Raw genomic sequence first — 16,836 nt, 5'->3', positions numbered from 1 at the left:
CGATTAGGTATCTATTTATATTTCTTTCGCCAGATCGGCCGGTAGAGGGGTGTACCGGCCGATTCCGGGCCGAACTTGATAAAAAAAAATAAGGGTCCTGGGTTACCCGTACTTGGTGAAGCTAAGCTGTTGCCAGACAAAAAAAAAACCAAAAAAACGTAAACAAAGAACAAGAAAGAAGGTTTGAAAACGTAAACAAAGGAAATGTAAACAAAAAAGCAGTATATATGCTGGTTTTGTTTACAAATTCGAAAAAAAAAGCACACATACACGCAGAAAAAAAGACGTCCAGAGGGACGTGACTAGGCGAAATTTAGGCGCGCGTTCTCCAACTATGCTTGCTTGTTTTTACTTGTTCATCTCCTCCTTCTCCTTCTCCTTCTCTTTCTTGTTATGTGTTTAGAATGCTGGTTCGCTCAGATAGCTGAGACCAATGGCTCAGGCCATTCTCGGGCGTTTGCGTCATGCATTTTGTTAGAATGTGCAAAGGGGGGTCCAGGCTCTGAAATGGTTGGTTCTTGTTTCATATAAAAGGCTGGGGGCGTCGGCTGCTGCTCATTCCTCCCCTAGTCTCGTCTCGTCTCGTCTCGTCTCCTTTCCTCCTGCCTTATACAAGATTAAAGACCCACCCAACTAACGAAACACATACATAATTCATGAATACTTCCTACTATAAAGCGCCAGAAGTGTTCAGACAGAATGCTATTTTTGTAAAGAAAAATAGAGGGGCAGCTGCTGCCAGAAACAATGACGATAAGGAGCTTGCCCTTCCTAGAACTTGCAAAGCGGACTCCTCGCGTTTGAATAGCCCTCTGCTACGGAAAGTCAGCGGGGATTTAAACGATGTGGTTGTCACCAAGAAGCTGAGAAGTGACTGCTGGAAACTAGAGACCGACGTGACTGGCGTCACATCGATGTCTGTGGACGACAGCACGATTGTTCTTTCTAATTCGGCCAAAACAGACAACGTGCATTTGTACCAGTTGAGAGATGCTTCGCAGGACGACGATAACAACATAGCTATTGCTGGGAAAAAACTGCTCCATAGCTTACAAACGATCAGTGTTCCAGGGAACCCCATTGTGTCCACGGATATCGTGCCCTGGCAACACAATGCCACAGTCGAGTCCTTTGATTCGTCTGTTCACGACACCATCATGCTCACTGGTCATTCTGACGGATACGTTAACATGATTGCGACTTCTACCTCGGAAGGTAAAGCTAAGATCTTGAAACGTTTCAACCACGCAAAACACTTGAAAGTTACGCACCCCATCTCGGACTCATTTGGGGTAGACTTGGCATCACAGGTGTACGACATGCACCGTTCCAAGCCCGTACGCCAATTGAAAAGCTGGAACAAGAACCATTTCGTTTCCGTGATCAACGAATCGTTGTTCGTGTACGACGTGAACGAACATGCCAGGAACCCGCTGTTCTTGAACAATTTCCCTGGTCTTGAACACGTTGATCCTAATCCGGTCAACAAACACACCTTTTCGCTTGCCGGTACAAAGTTTGGTGCCGCTGGTATCGCCTTGTTGGACCTCCGCTCTAATGACACTACCGGATTACGTGTTCCTGGAGGAGAGTTGCAACAACAACACCAAGGAACAACCGAATGCGGGAGATCTTATGTGTCGAAGTGGTTGGACGAATACACAGTTGCCAATTCGGTCGGGAAGACGCTCAAAGTTTGGGATATCAGGTACGGAGAAGTCAAAGCACAGTTGTTAGGCCATTATGGTTATGTGAACTCGTTGGAATTCGACTCAAAGCTCAACAAGTTGTACAGTTCGGACGACCAAGGCCTAATACTTTCATGGGATATGAATGCGGTCGAGTTCAAGGACGAAGTTGTCTGTTGCAGGCCATCGCACGGTATTCAGAGTTTCAATCTACCAAGTGATTGCATACAAAATGGTACCATAATCAATTCTCCAGACCTAGAAAGAGTTTCAGACAAGCAATATGGGCTCGGAAGTCATTTCCTCGGAATTTCAGGCTCGAACCTGCTCTCGTTACACGATCAAGAACTACGCTCATACTCCATTGTACACATGCCTATGGCAATTAGGGCCCCACCAAGAAGCCCACTACGTTTGCTCAGACCAAAGGTTTCAAGAAAGAGTACTGTTTCCAAGGCTACAGTGTCAGTGGGGGGATCAAGTTCAGACGAAACGTCAAAGGACAGCAACTCTGCGTTCGAAGATTCCGAAGATACGTTGGAATACGAAGCTCATTCTCCACATACACCAGTTCTGGATGGAACTTTTGGTGCGAAACATTTGGACTTCTTTATTCCTGAACTTCCTCTCTTGTCTGGTATCAGAAGAGAAAGTGACGCTACGTTAAACAGCGTTGCTAAGTAGCAGTAGTAGTAGGGTCAGTTTGTTTTTCCCCGGCCAATTACTTAATTATATAGTTTAGAGTTTAGGAATAAGAATAGGAATAATTTTAATACATGTTCGTTAATGACAATCAATCACGTTCATCATGCCTCTCTGATTTGAGCAATTTTGCAAACGATTGGATTTGTATTTACTTATAAAATATGTACACTTATTTCCATATTTCTGAATTTGCAGTTGTAATTAGATTTAGAGTTGGATCACGGCATATACAGGCATATACATACGTGTATGAAATGGAATGTTGTTGAGTCAGTTTCTTTCCCTAAACTATTATTATTATTAGAATTAGTATCTTTTTTTTTTTGTATTTTTTTGTTTGATATGGTTTGATTTGTTTTATTCAAGCGTCAACAATTCGTCTGCTCTTATATTTGCTTTGTGATTGCAAGTAGTTTTGAATAGCGCTCAGCGCATACTCTACCCATGCCCACTAACTTCTCTCTCTCTCTCTCTTCTCACACGCACACTCAGTTATGATTATGATTATAATTATAAGTACAATTATAGTTGAAGTTGAATATATCACAGACGAAGTTACCCAAAAAAAAGTATATATATATCTCAAAACAGAAAGGAATGACTGACTGATTGAGAGCTATATTCTTTCGAAAAAATGATAGTTACCCTTGGAAAAAGACCACTTTCTGGTGAATCCTGTGTAATTCGTAGTGAGGTCTTCCTTCCTTGCTTCCTTCCTTCCTTTATTATTAATATTAACTCTCATGAATTGTTTTATTCTGTCGTTGTTGTGACTTACAAAACAGACGGTCAACGCCCTTTCAATGAGTATCAGAATAAGAGTCAAAACAGAGGAGAGTAGAGGAACAAACAGGATGATGAAGAGCATAAAAAATAAAAATTAAACAGTGTCCAACAAGTGAGTATGGACAATGTGAATTAGTGATATAATTATTATCCTGTATTTTCCTTTGGAACTGGCGCAGAGTTCATACTCGATTAATCTCTTACGGATCTCATTCTTTTCTCTATAGTAATGGTGGGTTCATTCTTGTTTTTTTTTTCAAATTTTTTTTATATGTTTCTGTTTATGTTCGTTTGGTTTGGTTTGGTTTATAGTAATCACTTTTTCGATTAGGATTAACAGATACCGCAACATAATTTGGAGAAGAATCCACCTTCTTCCACAGAGTCATTATCATCATCGATTTCGCCACTACGACGGTTGTGTGAGCCGTGGAGTTTCCCCATCGAATCATAAGTTTGGATGTTTAGACCTTGTTTCAAGGGAACATTGGGTCCCATGTACCCATTATTTTGCGACAGTCTTACTCTGCTCTTGCTTCCGCTTGAGTTTATTATCTTATTTTGTGACCTGTTAGGAGTGCTTTCAGAGAATGATCTATAATTCCGTGAATCATGTCTGCTGTTCTGCTGCTGAGCGTACTGCTGTTGTTGCTGCTGCGATTGGCTTTGGTGCTGTTGCTGCTGCTGTTGCTGGTGTGATGGAGTGAGCTGTTGCGCAGAATGCTTTGTGTTTCTGGGAGTCGGGTTGCCGTATCCGTGCAGGTTGACCCTCTTGTTTATCTTGATATTCCAGCCTTCGCCGTTGTTCAAATCCATCCAGTCGTAGTGGCCGTCGTCTTCGTAGCCGTTTTCTTGCATGATTTGAGTCATAAGCGAAATCAAGTAATCATAGTCCGGGTCCTGGTCAAACCGTAGCGATCTACAGTAGGACAAGTACTCTGCAAACTGCTTTGGGATACCGGGCTTCAATAGTTCTGATGGCTTCAAGCGCTGCTTGGTGAGTCCAATTTTCTCGTACTTGGCCTTGTTGTTGGGGGCCTTCAACCCTTGCCAGGGCAACGACCCACGAAGGAAGTAGAAGAAGACATGGCCCAACGACTCAAGGTCGTCTCGTCTCGATTGTTCTCGTCCAAAATGCGTGTTTATCGACATGTACCGCGCTGTCCCGCTTAGCGACTTGCGCTCTCTATATGGAATGTGCTGCTTCGTATTGGGGTCCCGGAACTGCTTCGCCATCCCGAAGTCCACCACATAAATCAAATTAGGGTCTCCATTGCTGCTGCTCGCACATGAACGCACCACGCTCCCATCCGGTAACTCCCGCTGGAACTCACTAATCAAAAAATTGTCCGGCTTGATATCCCGATAGATTAAGTCGTGCTCGTGAATCGACCGCACCCGCTCAATCATCTGTTTCGCCAACATAGACGTAGTCTTCACAGAAAACTTCCGGCTGCACCACTCAAACAAATCCTCCAAAGATGGCCCCAATAAATCAATAATCAATATATTGTGTATACCCTCCTGGCTGAAGTAATAAGCATGAGGAATCCCCTTAACATCGTTCAAAATTCGATAAGCACGAAACTCATCACGTAACTGAGGACTATCTGACCTTCGCGGCTCAAATTTGATCGCAACCGGGTTCTTAGACCCCCCGTTCAAGATGTTTTCCCCTTCAAATATAATCCCAAACGATCCCTCTCCAATCTTTGACCCCACAGCATAGTGTATTCCCACCACCTGTTGCGAAGAACGTTTTGACATCACCTTTCTACCACTTGTTAACTCTCGTTTGACACCTTAATACCACGCTCAATCCCTTCTCATCGGCCAATGCCTCCTGTTTTATTCCTTATGACACCACTTCAAACATTGTAAACCGTTGCAAATTGCTTCTTTTGTTTCAATTTTAATTTTTTATCAATTTTTATTGTGAAAATGTGGTCACGTGTACCTCTATATATACGTATATATCGCCGTTATCTTGGTCTTGGGCAAGTAGGAGGGAGTCAAGAAAACAGGGCAAAGGGGGGTACTGGTCCCATTTTCACTATACAATGTTGCACTGAAGCGCTTTTTATCATACATCCAGGGCCCTGTGCAAAGCATTTTGCGCACCTTCCTCCTGTGTCACACTGCCATTGCTTCAATGATTCATTGAGAATGTGTATCGGTTATCCGGGTAACACTTGCTTTTCCTCTTGCGTGCATGCTGGGATGCTTGCTTGGGTGCATGCTTGGATGCTTGTTTGGGTGCTTGCTTGGCCAGTTCTTTCTATGGCACCACTGTGTCATGCCATGTCGTATTCCCCCCGTGTTCCCCCTATGTCCTTCTCAATGTCCCGACACGAGGCTGACGCCCGTTTGGGGACGAGCTTGTACGCTATTTTATCAATTGCCCGAACTCCATATCGCGCGCTGGCTTCAAGCATTATTATGGATAGTCGAAGATAATACTGCTTGAAGCCGGTGCGGGTGCCGGTGCGGGTGCCGGGTGCCGGCGGATGGGGGATGAGAGACCCTGACGCTGTTCTTGAGTCACGTGATACTAAACAGCGCCAAACTGGTGCGGTGCACGGGCCATACGCCCTCATCCTCTGACCAGCGAAAATCCGGATTTGGTGAAAAAACATGTACTATATACTATAGTATAGTATAGGATAGGATAACATAGAATGGTGTACTGTAGCACAGTCATCACGCACCCCATACAGCGCCCTAAACATGTCTATCGAGCTCGAAAACAAGTGTCTCTGCTACCACGGCCCGTTGCTCTACGTCGCAAAGGTGCTTCGTGTGTACAATGAGCAGAAAAGAACAATATCGTCCAAGGAATACACCGATCTGAGTATCGACGACGAACGGGCAGAAGCAGACAGGCCCCCCGAGGATATGCGCGGAATCGCATGCTATTTCATCCACTACCAGGGCTGGAAGGCCAGCTGGGACGAATGGGTCGGTTTGGACCGCATCAGGCCGTACACAGAAGAGAATTTAGAGTTGAAGAAGTCTTTGGTCGAGCAGGCCAAGGCCAAGGCAGCCAGCGCGAATGCCAGCGCGAGCGCTGGCAGCGGGTCCAATGCCTCGGCAAAACGCGTTGGGAAGAAGAAAATCGGTGTCAGACGCGTCGGAAGACCCAGCAAAAAGGATAAAGAGCTCGAAAGAAGGGCTTTATCGGAGAATTCCCCAGGTCTCTCTGAGACTTCGAAATCTTCCGGAGCAGGCTCTGGCACGCCTGGAACCCCAGGCGCTGGCCTAGATCGCAAATCTGCCTCTCCTCCTCCAAACTCAAAATCACCTCCACAGATGGCCCTGCTCAACAAGAGATCACACCCAAAGATATACATCAAGATCCCCATCGCACTCCGGTCCGTCCTAGTCGATGACTGGGAAAACGTCACAAAAGACCGCCAACTAGTCCAGCTCCCCAGCTCCCACCCGCTAGACGAAACCCTCCACCAATTCTACACAGACATGGCCGGCTCCCTCGCGTCCCCAGTAGACCAGGCCCAGCTCTCGGAATTCATCAACGGAATAAAACTCTACTTCAACCTCTCGCTCGGGAAACTCCTCCTCTACCGTCTCGAAAGAATCCAATTCGCAGACCTCTTGAAAAAATACCCAAACAAACAACCCACTCAAGTCTACGGAACCGTCCATCTACTAAGACTCATCACCCTGCTCCCAGAGATGATCGAGTCCAGCAATGTCGACGACCAGACCGCCAAAATTATCGTGAAACACTGCGACAGCCTGCTGGACTGGATCGCGTCACACGTTCCATCCACCGTTCCGATGGACACCTACATCAATACCTCCTCCCAGTATGAAGGCGTGGCCCTAAGCATGTGATTCACTACTAATTACACTACTACACTACTGCACTGGGCACACTGGCATTGCCAGTGTGCTAGCACCAGTCTAATCCAGATCCCCCGGGTAACCCCCAAATTTCTGTCACTTCCCAGAATTTCAAATTACCCGAAAATATATAACACGATATAAAAACGTTCACTTCTCCATAGACCTTTTTCAAGCTAAAAGACAATACCAAACACAGAACCATGGCACGATTCCAGGCGCCATGACCGCACAATGGTGCAATACAACGAAACCAGAAAATGCACACGTTTGGCGGCTGCAAAGCAAAAGACAGAAGATAAAACCGGTCGCTGGCTTATGCCAATTATCTTTTCTCTCTTTTATTATTCTGTCTTTTGTTTGCTTGCCGCCGAATGGGTTGTGTTTTTTGTCTTTTTGTTGTTTTTGCCGCCGTGGTGTGGTCATGTGACTTGTAATTGGTTTTTGAAATTTTGGAATTTTTTTTTAGGATTCTCTTTTCTTTTTTTGAAAAAATAATTCTTTCTTTCTCTCGGGTTCCTCCGGAGATGGCAAGGTCCATTCTTTCTTTCCCTCATTCGCCTCGCTCCGGAGCTTGATGCTGCTGCTGCTGATGCTCGTGTTGCTCGTGCTGCTGCTGCTCGCACTGTTACTCCTCTGCTGCTCCACGCACAGAGTTAGATCGGATGACTAGACGAAAATAAGACAAGACACGAGAAAAATAAAAGTGGCAATAGCGACACAGGAAAAGAGAGAGGACAAGAGGTAATAATAATAACCAGTCTTCTCGTCCACACAAGCAAGCAGGTACTACGGTCAAACACCACTCGCAGACATCAGTGGGTGGTTTGGTTTAATTTGGTTATAGCTATGGCGTCTGAAAACAAGGGCACAGATGAGATGGTTGGCGGGCGACACGTGTGCCCGCATCCAGATTGTGACAAGACATTCTCGAGATACGAACATCTGCAGCGACACAAGTTGAACCACTGGCCCAAAGAGATCTTCCGGTGCGATTATGTGTATCCAGAGGATGGAATAGTGTGCAACCGAAGCTTTGTGCGTAAAGATTTGTTGGTACGGCACCAGAGACGACATTCGAACAATGGTGTGCGTATGCAGATGAAGGTTCGGAGGGAATTGGGTAAAGTGAAGGGAGCCAGTGGGTCCCAGAGGAGGCTGAGCGAAACACCAGACCAGATACAAGTGGGGCAGGCTCACGAGCCTGCCCGTCTTGTACCCGAGACTAGTAGCAATACTAATAGTAATAGTTATAGTAACGCCAATGGGAACCTGGCGACGAGGAAACTGGACCATATCGTGCTAGATGTTGGAGATGGAAAGAGTAAGAGCGGAGGCACTGGGGAGTCGAATTCGGCAACTGCTTCTGCTGCTGGTCCTATAGGCGGGGTCAGCACTACCACAACAACTACAACAACTACAAGTAGCAGCAATGCTAGTCTGAACTCTGGCTTTGCACTTGGCGGCAGCGGCGGTGGTGGCGCTGGCAGTGGCAGTGGCAGTGGTATGGCTCCTAATACGAACTTGAACAACTTTTTCAATTGGCTTTTCGCTGCGGCCCCTACCCAAGAAGCTGCTACGCCAGCTGTCGCAGCAGGAGGCCCTCCTCCTCCGCCTCATGCTGTAGGAACAGCTCCTAACAGTAATGTAGCGCAACAACCTCATATCTCGGTAAACAACAACAACAATATAGCATCAACTGGTATGGTGCCAGGGCTCCCACAAACGGCGATGCTGGAGCCAGAAATCTCGTCGCAGAACAACCAGCATGTACAAAGCAGCAGCTTCGAAACCGATACTAGCGGAGGAGGTACCACCAGCGGCAGCAGTACCGGTAGCGGCAGTGCTACCGTCGCGAATATTATGGACGATCTTTTTTCAGTAGACTTCCTTCCCAACGATCCTTTGCAATCTTTGGTCCAACAAATGTCCTACAATAACATGAACAATAATTCACAACCGGTTTCTGTGGGCAGTTTGAATACTCCTCCAAACAAAGGGTCCACTTGCTCGCCAGAATCAGTCCCCAATAGGTCACCGAAATTCAGAGATTTTGGCAAAGAACACATTAAGGACAATCTGCAGGCGCAGAAGAGTAAAGTGGAAGAATTGAGATCTCAGCTAAAACGGTCCGAAAGTATTCCTGGTGCTTCTTCCAGCACACCGGGGGCCGGGGCCGGACCCTCAACTAAAAGGCAAAAGACCATGCTTCTCAGCAAGCCATCGTTCTTCAATTCGGATCCCAATTCAAAGTTTAGACTATCGCTGGAAAGACAAGCTGTGTTTGCAGAACAGATTGCTGATATCAAGTACATTTTACTCAGTGACTTGCAAACAGCACTAAAATCTTACTGGCTCAACTTCCATCCGCAGTATCCAATTCTGCACAAGCCATCCTTCGACATTGAGAAGGCGCCCTCCATTCTTGTTCTCAGCATGATCATGACAGGTGCGTCTTACTTGGGGTCCGCCAATCGTCGTTCTATCAGCGATGTTATCGCGGGGCCATTGCGTTGGTTAATCTTCTCACATGAGGACTTCCAACCGACTTCGGAAACGTACATTATTCAAGCATTACTTTTGCTTGAGTGTTATGAAAAAACAAGTACTAATAGATACTTACACGAACGGAGTTACTTGCATCATGGTACCACGATTCAGTTGCTCCGTCGTACCCCATCTCTTGGTGGGCATCCGCTACGTATCAAGAAGGAACAATCTCCGTCCAACTACGAATCCATGGAGGAGATTTACAAGAACTGGATAGACTTTGAAACTTTGAAAAGGACAGCATTGTATGCATTCTACATCGATACCACCCATGCAGTTGTGTTCGGATATACCTATTTATTCATACACTGTAATCAGGTCCAACTTTCGTTGCCCTGTTCTGATGAGATATGGGACAGCTATGATTTGTCTTTGGAAAAATTGCTGCAGCACGGGTTTGGCGGCAAAGACGTAAGCTTCCTCGACACTTTGAAACAACTCTTGAACCACGTTATGCACCGGTTGCAAAGGTCCGGGAACACGGAACCATGGACCAAGCTGAAAACCAGCAAATTTGGCGAAAAGCTGCTATTGTCGGGGCTTATATCCATCATGTTCCAACTTCAGCAACACTCAGAAGTGATATCTTTGGGCGGAGACAATCCGTTGAGCGTACAAAATATCCACTGGCAAGAAATTATATCGTTTGCCATCGACTACTGGCACAGCGAGGTTATGCATGGGTGCCAAAACTCGTCGAATTCGGTGTTGTCGAACGTGGACGCCGTGAACACCGTGGACGACGAGGGCATCAAGCTGTTGAGACTAGACGACGTCCATTCGTGCAAGATACCTGCATACCACATGTCACAGATCATACTTCGGATATTCCAGTACGATTATTACATATATGCTGGGGCGCCATGGAGAATGAACGTTCGCGCCGGAACCGAGGAGTACGCCTTGGTGAGCGAACGGATCCTCAAGTTCAGTCAGGACCCTATGCAAGGAGGCATGGCCATTGTCTATGCGTACATGTTCCTTTTCGAGATGTTTCAAAACGGAGAAAACCTCTCGTGCGATGTGAACCTCGACTACTGTATTACTAGACCAAACACCTTAGCATTGACCTCGCTTCTAATCTGGTCGTACAACTACTCTTTGTACGGACCAGAAACGCACATCTGGGACAATTCCTCCGACACGGACGAAAATTTGAACAAGAAGCTGAAGGAAGAATACGTCCCCATAGAATCGTTCCAGCAGCATCTCAAGAGAATGTATTCGTACCTGCACGTCGACAAAAACCTCGACGTCTACACTCACCATCAGCAGTTGAAGGAAAAGGCAAGACTGCTAAAGGACATACCAAACAAAAACCATCTTGCAGGCATGATGCTTTTCATGAGAGACCTGTTCCATGGCTGCTACTGGGAGCTAGGCAGAGAGTTCAGCCATCTATTCGACAACTGTCTCGAAAGATCCATGGGCAGAGCAAAAGTCGTATGTGAGCACATGTACGAGACGTGATCACCATCTCACTCACTACACTTCTGAAAATACGCTCCCTACCATGTATATATTATATATATAAAAAAAGAACAGGAAAAGGAAACCACTATTTATATACAATTGCACGCCACGCCAGGCCTATCGTCCTATCTGCCTCTATGTACAGTATATATTCATGAATAGATCAGAATAGACCTTGTTCAACGCTTACCTCACGCTTCCCCCACCAGTCACACCCGGACTTTGGCTCCCCCAGAATTTTTATTTTTCTGGCCCCCAAAATAAATTCTCGGAGCCGAAAAAAATTCGAAAAGAAAATATAATAAAAAAAAAAAAAACGGACTTTCACAATGAAATGAAAGTACTAACATATACACAACGATATATACTCTTTGTATACATGAACTGGCTCAGAAACGCTGATTGTTAAAGGTGAAAAAGGCAGCATACCAGCCATCCTTTGTTGGTTTTGAAGCTATAGGTTGTACTTTGGAAGTACCTGCATGGTATTGAACGTATTTTAGGGTAGAAAAGACGGTTATTTTATTTATTCTATTTTTGCATGGACATTTGACGTTAAAACAAAGAGGGTTTAACATCATTTTGTTTTTATTTTATTTATTCTTTGTTTGTGACATTACAGCACTGTAATCATCAGCAACTTTTCATTCGTTATAACGGGGCGGACTTTTCCAGGTTTTTCAGGTTATTTATTCTTCTTCTTTTAATTCCAATTCCAATTCCAATTTAAATCCCCAATCATTAAGTTAAACTAGGCTAGGCTAAGCTAGAGACCAGCAAGCAGCATGCAATATTAGAGATGGAACTGATAAATTCGAATAGTGAGAAAAAAAAGCAGCAGTTGGAGGTGTTCAAGAAGTATGCTAGCGTTTTGACTGCGGAACAAAAGAAGTTGGGAGCGCCGTATGCGAGCGATGTGTCAAACGTGAACGCTGAAGATGACGATGCTACAGAGCGTGTGTTGAGATACGACGATTTCATACGGTTGATATCGAATTCGCGGTCGTTGTACTCGAAATTCACGGACCATTCGTTCAATTTGAACCAGATACCGAAGAACGTATTTGGATGTATATTCTTCGCGATGGACGAAAAGAACAAGGGCTATTTGACGATAAATGACTGGTTTCATTTCAATAACATCCTCGAGTTCAACAACTACCATTTGATCGTGTTGTATGAGTTCTTCAGGAAGTTTGATGTGGCGCGGATCCGCGCGCAGCAGACATCTTCGATTGACGACCAACGCATCAAGTCCATCAATTATGGGAACAAGTTTTTGAGTTTCGATGATCTATATTTGAACGTTGACCAGTTCAAATCGACTATATCGTTGTTGCAGCGTTGCGTGAACGACGAGTTCATCATGAAGAACAAACTAGCACTAAATTGGAACGAGTTCCGGTGGTTCCCGTTGTACCATTGCACGCCTTTTGGCAAATCCTCGGGGAAGTACTTCTCGTTGAACTCGCTCGTGACGATATTACAGAGCGATTTGAAGGACGAGAAGCTATTTGTCGGGTTCACGAAGCTCTGCCACTTGAATCCGGCAAAGAACTGCCAGTCTCTTTCCAAAAACCAACTTGCATATTTATTAAAATTGTTTTACTCGCACAGGATCTCGTCCGACGTGTTCAACTCCTTGGACCTTTCGAACACCCGGCAGATCAAGTGCGACAACAACTACATTCAGTTCAATGTCATCAAGGACATTTTCTATTTATTCGAGAACTTTGATCTTTTAAACCAGGTGTTGATCCGGTACGCCCAGTACTACGAGTTTGACGAGAACGACGTGCGAGAACAAATCATTACGAAGAAGGACTTCATGGAGTTCCTGAATAAGGAGTACAACAAGGTAACGAACATCGTGGAGTTCTCTCCATCGCAGATCAATCTCTTGTTCTCGATTGTATCGAATTCAAAGGAGTCGCGGAACCAATGTTTGACGTCGATGCACCATTCTGACGAGGCGATTGACGATTTCATCCACAGCCAAGTGCAGATGGGCCCGCAAATCAACCAGGGCACGATTAAAGAGTTCAACGAGAATTACAACTCGAACGTCGACGAGTTTAACCAGGACTTGGCGCTTCAGGAGCACAACGACCGGAAACAGAGCCATAGCGTTTCCAATAACTTGGCCACCTCGCTAATAGACAGGTTATGGAACAACAAGAGTGTCAAGGACATTTCCGAGAGCAGGAACCTCACGATGGAGGATTTCATGAAGATCTTGAACCCCAACTACTTAAACGACATTGTGCATTCGATGGAGTTGAAACGGATCAGGTCTGAATCGTGGTATTCGAATTTCTACTTTTACCCGATCTTCGACTCGATCCACAACTTCACGCTGGGATCCATCGCTGGTTGTATCGGGGCCACGATCGTGTATCCGATCGACTTGGTGAAGACCCGGATGCAAGCGCAGCGGAACTCGGTGTTGTACAAGAACTCCATTGACTGTTTCGTGAAGACGTTCCAAACAAAGGGGATCCGCGGGCTATACTCTGGGTTGGGGCCCCAGCTAATCGGGGTTGCCCCAGAAAAGGCGATCAAGCTTACCGTTAACGATTTCATGAGACAGCATTTCATGGGCAAATCGCGGACCATCAAGTGGTACCAAGAGGTTCTCTCTGGTGCTACGGCGGGTGCATGCCAGGTGGTGTTCACGAACCCATTGGAGATCGTCAAGATCAGGCTCCAAGTCCAGTCCCAGCATGCTGGCGGGGCGCTTGATATTGTGAGACAGTTGGGATTGCGTGGGTTGTACAAGGGAGCTGGTGCTTGTTTGTTGCGTGACGTTCCCTTCTCGGCGATATACTTCCCAACGTATGCGCACTTGAAGAGAGACTTGTTCAGGTTCGATCCGAACGACAAGACCAAGCGGAACAAGCTCAAGACGTGGGAGCTGTTGCTCTCTGGTGGTCTTGCCGGGATGCCCGCTGCGTACTTGACGACGCCGTTCGATGTCATCAAGACGCGGTTGCAAATCGATCCAAAGAGCGGCGAAACACGCTACAACGGCATTTTCCACGCGGTTCGCACCATTCTCAAGGAAGAAAGCGTCAGGTCGTTCTTCAAAGGTGGTCCTGCGCGTGTGCTACGAAGCTCGCCGCAGTTCGGGTTCACCTTGGCCGCGTTCGAGATGTTCCAGGGCTTGTTCCCGTCCAAGTACAACCCGGATGAGGTCGCTGCCTCCGGCGCCAGCGGCGCCAATTCCGGTGCCAGCGGCGGGTCTCAGGCCTCAGCTGATACCCCAATAGTCACGGGAATTTTCAACAAGTTCTACAAGAACGTCAAGAACGAGCCCCACACCCACCACCACCACTCCACAGACCCCATGCCCGTAGAACTATACGGGCCCTCAGTCGACCCTTACTCCAGCAACTTCTTGAACTATTACTACAAGAGTTGCCAGATCTCCAAGGTCTTTATCGATCTCGACTACAACTTCGCCAAGTTCGACTTCAACGTGTACCAGCAGTTCCAAAACGAGCTCAAACGCATCTCGCCCAAGTCCAACAGGTAGACACACACATATGTATATATATATATATATACTTTATCATTTATAGGCTTTACTTTCGACAAATTGTTTCCTTGTTCTTTTTTTTGCGTCGCTGACGCCGCTCCTGGCGCGCAAATCGTGTCACGTGTCTCTGTTTACATTTCGTCCCGATCCGGAAATATGTCATCGCTCTCTCGAGACTGGAAAAGATCAACACACATACACACACACAGGATCTCGATCTCGATCTGGCTCTGGATCTGGGTCCTGGGTCCTGGGTCCTGGGTCCTAATTCTGGCTGGTGGTTGTCGTATTTATCCAAGAAGTTGGTATTAGTAGTGGTACTAGTGGAGGTACTAGTAGTAGCAGCGAATACACAAAGGCAAAGGCATAGCATATACTAGTGGAATCAGTATGAGCGAGAGTATGCGTGGAGAGGATTCTCTTGCGGGTGCCCCTGAGAAACCTCAAGAAGTGATTGGTGGTAGCCCCAACTATAACCGATTATCAGCAATGATTGAGAGCTTGAGTTTGCATGGGAGTTTGGACGACGAAGCGTTCATGCCCAGCAGGAAGAACTCTCCAGTGGATGATGACAAGGATCAGCAGGACAAGAATTCATCAAAGTCAAGCCAGTTCGTTGATCTAACGCAGACAGTTGGTGTATCGACGACATCTATATCGTTGGAGACGCCAGAGAGTGGGTATACGCAATTGCAGAACATGTCGCCTGGGAATCGGGAAAGCATGCTATCGTCATATTCGGGGACGGTTCACGAGGGAGTTCCTGTGTCGTATGTGGTTCAGAAGCAGGAGGGTGGTGCTACTACTGCTACTACTGCTACAGTGCGCAAGGAAATGATGACGACGACGGGGGAGCCCAGTTTACCACCGCTTCCCTCGAAGAAAGAATGGTCGCCAGTTGAAGTCAAGAGTGTTAAGGCGATGGTGATTAGTGCTGCTGGTCGGGAGGCAGAGGGGATTTCTGGGCTAGACCAAGAGCCAGGAGCAGGTCTGGGTCCAGGTCTGGGTCCAGGGGCCATTGACAAGAGCAACTCGCTCAAATTGTTGGCGATGGACCGGGGATCGCACCAGAAAGTGCCATCGTCGATTGCCTCGGGGAACTTGGCCAGCGAGAGCGGCCACTCCCACAACATGTCTACTACGAGCAATTCCGGTTCGAGCACGCTGCCCCATCTTTCAGAGCTGAACGAGCCATACGAGGAGGATGGAGAGGACCAGGGGGACCAGCATACGCACCACAGTGCCATCACGAACACGACACCGCTCGATATCTCTGACCACGACGCGGAAAGAACGGTTTCGATGACCTCGAGCGTGATCCCACCGCTCGAGACGCAAATGCATCCGAACCGCGGCCGTGGTATCGAGCCTGATCGCGAGGTGATATCCGATGTGCTTCCCCCAGTGCCTCCAAGAAGCACCAAGAGACCCAAGTCTCGCATATTCATCAAGGAAAGTCTGGAAGATATCCAGAACCAGCTGGCCAGGGAGATGCAGGTGCAGGGCCAGGGCCAGGGCCAAGGACAGGGCCAAGGACAGGGCCACAGGACTAGCCCCAGCCATGCTGGCAGCGCCAGCATCCGTTCAGACAGTTTCTTCTCTGCGACAGAGCTGGACGAAACTCCGGACCAAGAGCATGAGCTTGGGCCTGGCTCTCGCGGTGGTTCTCGCAGCGGCGGCGACTCCGATGAAGACGTCACATACACCACCAGGCCATTGCCATCCATACCTTCCCCCCACTTCACAACGCCAGAGGGCCAGATCCAGAATGGCAGCAACACCAACACCAACGATGACGATGACAACTACGAAGACATTATAGAAGAAGACACCCCACAGAACCGCATCCGCACGCCCCAGAGCAGGCTCCCAAAGACCCCAGGAAAAACACAAGCACACGCCAAGAGGAAACCCCACGGCAAGCCCAGGGCCAAGAAGGAGCTCCGGTCGTTCGATATCGACACCATTTCGCAGCTGCTCAACGTCACAAAGGGAACTCTGATCGGGTCAGAGTTCTCGAACCTGGGCATGAAGATCGAGGAGAAACGGGCGCTCGAGAAGCTTGTCGACTCGCTCTCGCGACTCACAGCAGACATGGTGCTGGACCCTGAGAAGTTCCACGAGGGTCTGAGACGGCTCGAGAGAGCGACAAAGGCCTTGGATGGGTTTTGATAGGCCAAGACAAGAGAGACAAGAGACAAGAGATAAGGTATTTTTTTTTTGTAGTTGTAT

The 16,836-nt window shown here is 47.1% G+C and overlaps 6 protein-coding genes across 6 annotated transcripts; 5 read left to right on the top strand and 1 right to left on the bottom strand.

Moving 5' to 3' along the window:
• Positions 1-656: 656 nt before the first annotated feature.
• On the top strand, positions 657-2,372 carry DSE1 (Dse1p; the record flags this gene model as incomplete). The annotated part of the gene is made up of 1 exon (XM_022821671.1): positions 657-2,372. One exon carries the CDS (start codon positions 657-659, stop codon positions 2,370-2,372), a length of 1,716 nt encoding a protein of 571 aa, XP_022678010.1.
• A 1,140-nt stretch (positions 2,373-3,512) lies between these two features.
• YCK3 (casein kinase YCK3) lies at positions 3,513-4,946 on the bottom strand (the record flags this gene model as incomplete). Its single annotated transcript, XM_022821670.1, has 1 exon — positions 3,513-4,946. The coding sequence occupies one exon, from the start codon at positions 4,944-4,946 to the stop codon at positions 3,513-3,515; it is 1,434 nt and encodes a 477-aa protein (XP_022678009.1).
• A 960-nt stretch (positions 4,947-5,906) lies between these two features.
• EAF3 (Eaf3p) lies at positions 5,907-7,034 on the top strand (the record flags this gene model as incomplete). Its single annotated transcript, XM_022821669.1, has 1 exon — positions 5,907-7,034. One exon carries the CDS (start codon positions 5,907-5,909, stop codon positions 7,032-7,034), a length of 1,128 nt encoding a protein of 375 aa, XP_022678008.1.
• Positions 7,035-7,892: 858 nt separating this feature from the next.
• On the top strand, positions 7,893-11,063 carry SDD4 (Sdd4p; the record flags this gene model as incomplete). Its single annotated transcript, XM_022821668.1, has 1 exon — positions 7,893-11,063. One exon carries the CDS (start codon positions 7,893-7,895, stop codon positions 11,061-11,063), a length of 3,171 nt encoding a protein of 1,056 aa, XP_022678007.1.
• Positions 11,064-11,865: 802 nt separating this feature from the next.
• AGC1 (citrin) lies at positions 11,866-14,601 on the top strand (the record flags this gene model as incomplete). Its single annotated transcript, XM_022821667.1, has 1 exon — positions 11,866-14,601. The coding sequence occupies one exon, from the start codon at positions 11,866-11,868 to the stop codon at positions 14,599-14,601; it is 2,736 nt and encodes a 911-aa protein (XP_022678006.1).
• Positions 14,602-14,994: 393 nt separating this feature from the next.
• Positions 14,995-16,776, top strand: NBA1 (Nba1p; the record flags this gene model as incomplete). The annotated part of the gene is made up of 1 exon (XM_022821666.1): positions 14,995-16,776. The coding sequence occupies one exon, from the start codon at positions 14,995-14,997 to the stop codon at positions 16,774-16,776; it is 1,782 nt and encodes a 593-aa protein (XP_022678005.1).
• Positions 16,777-16,836: the final 60 nt, after the last annotated feature.

The sequence above is a fragment of the Kluyveromyces marxianus genome, chromosome 7, assembly GCF_001417885.1.
Source record: "Kluyveromyces marxianus DMKU3-1042 DNA, complete genome, chromosome 7".
NCBI classification, from domain to species: Eukaryota; Fungi; Ascomycota; class Saccharomycetes; order Saccharomycetales; family Saccharomycetaceae; genus Kluyveromyces; species Kluyveromyces marxianus.
The sequence above is the reverse complement of the archived record's forward strand: the minus strand, read 5'-3'. Positions and strand labels throughout refer to the sequence as shown.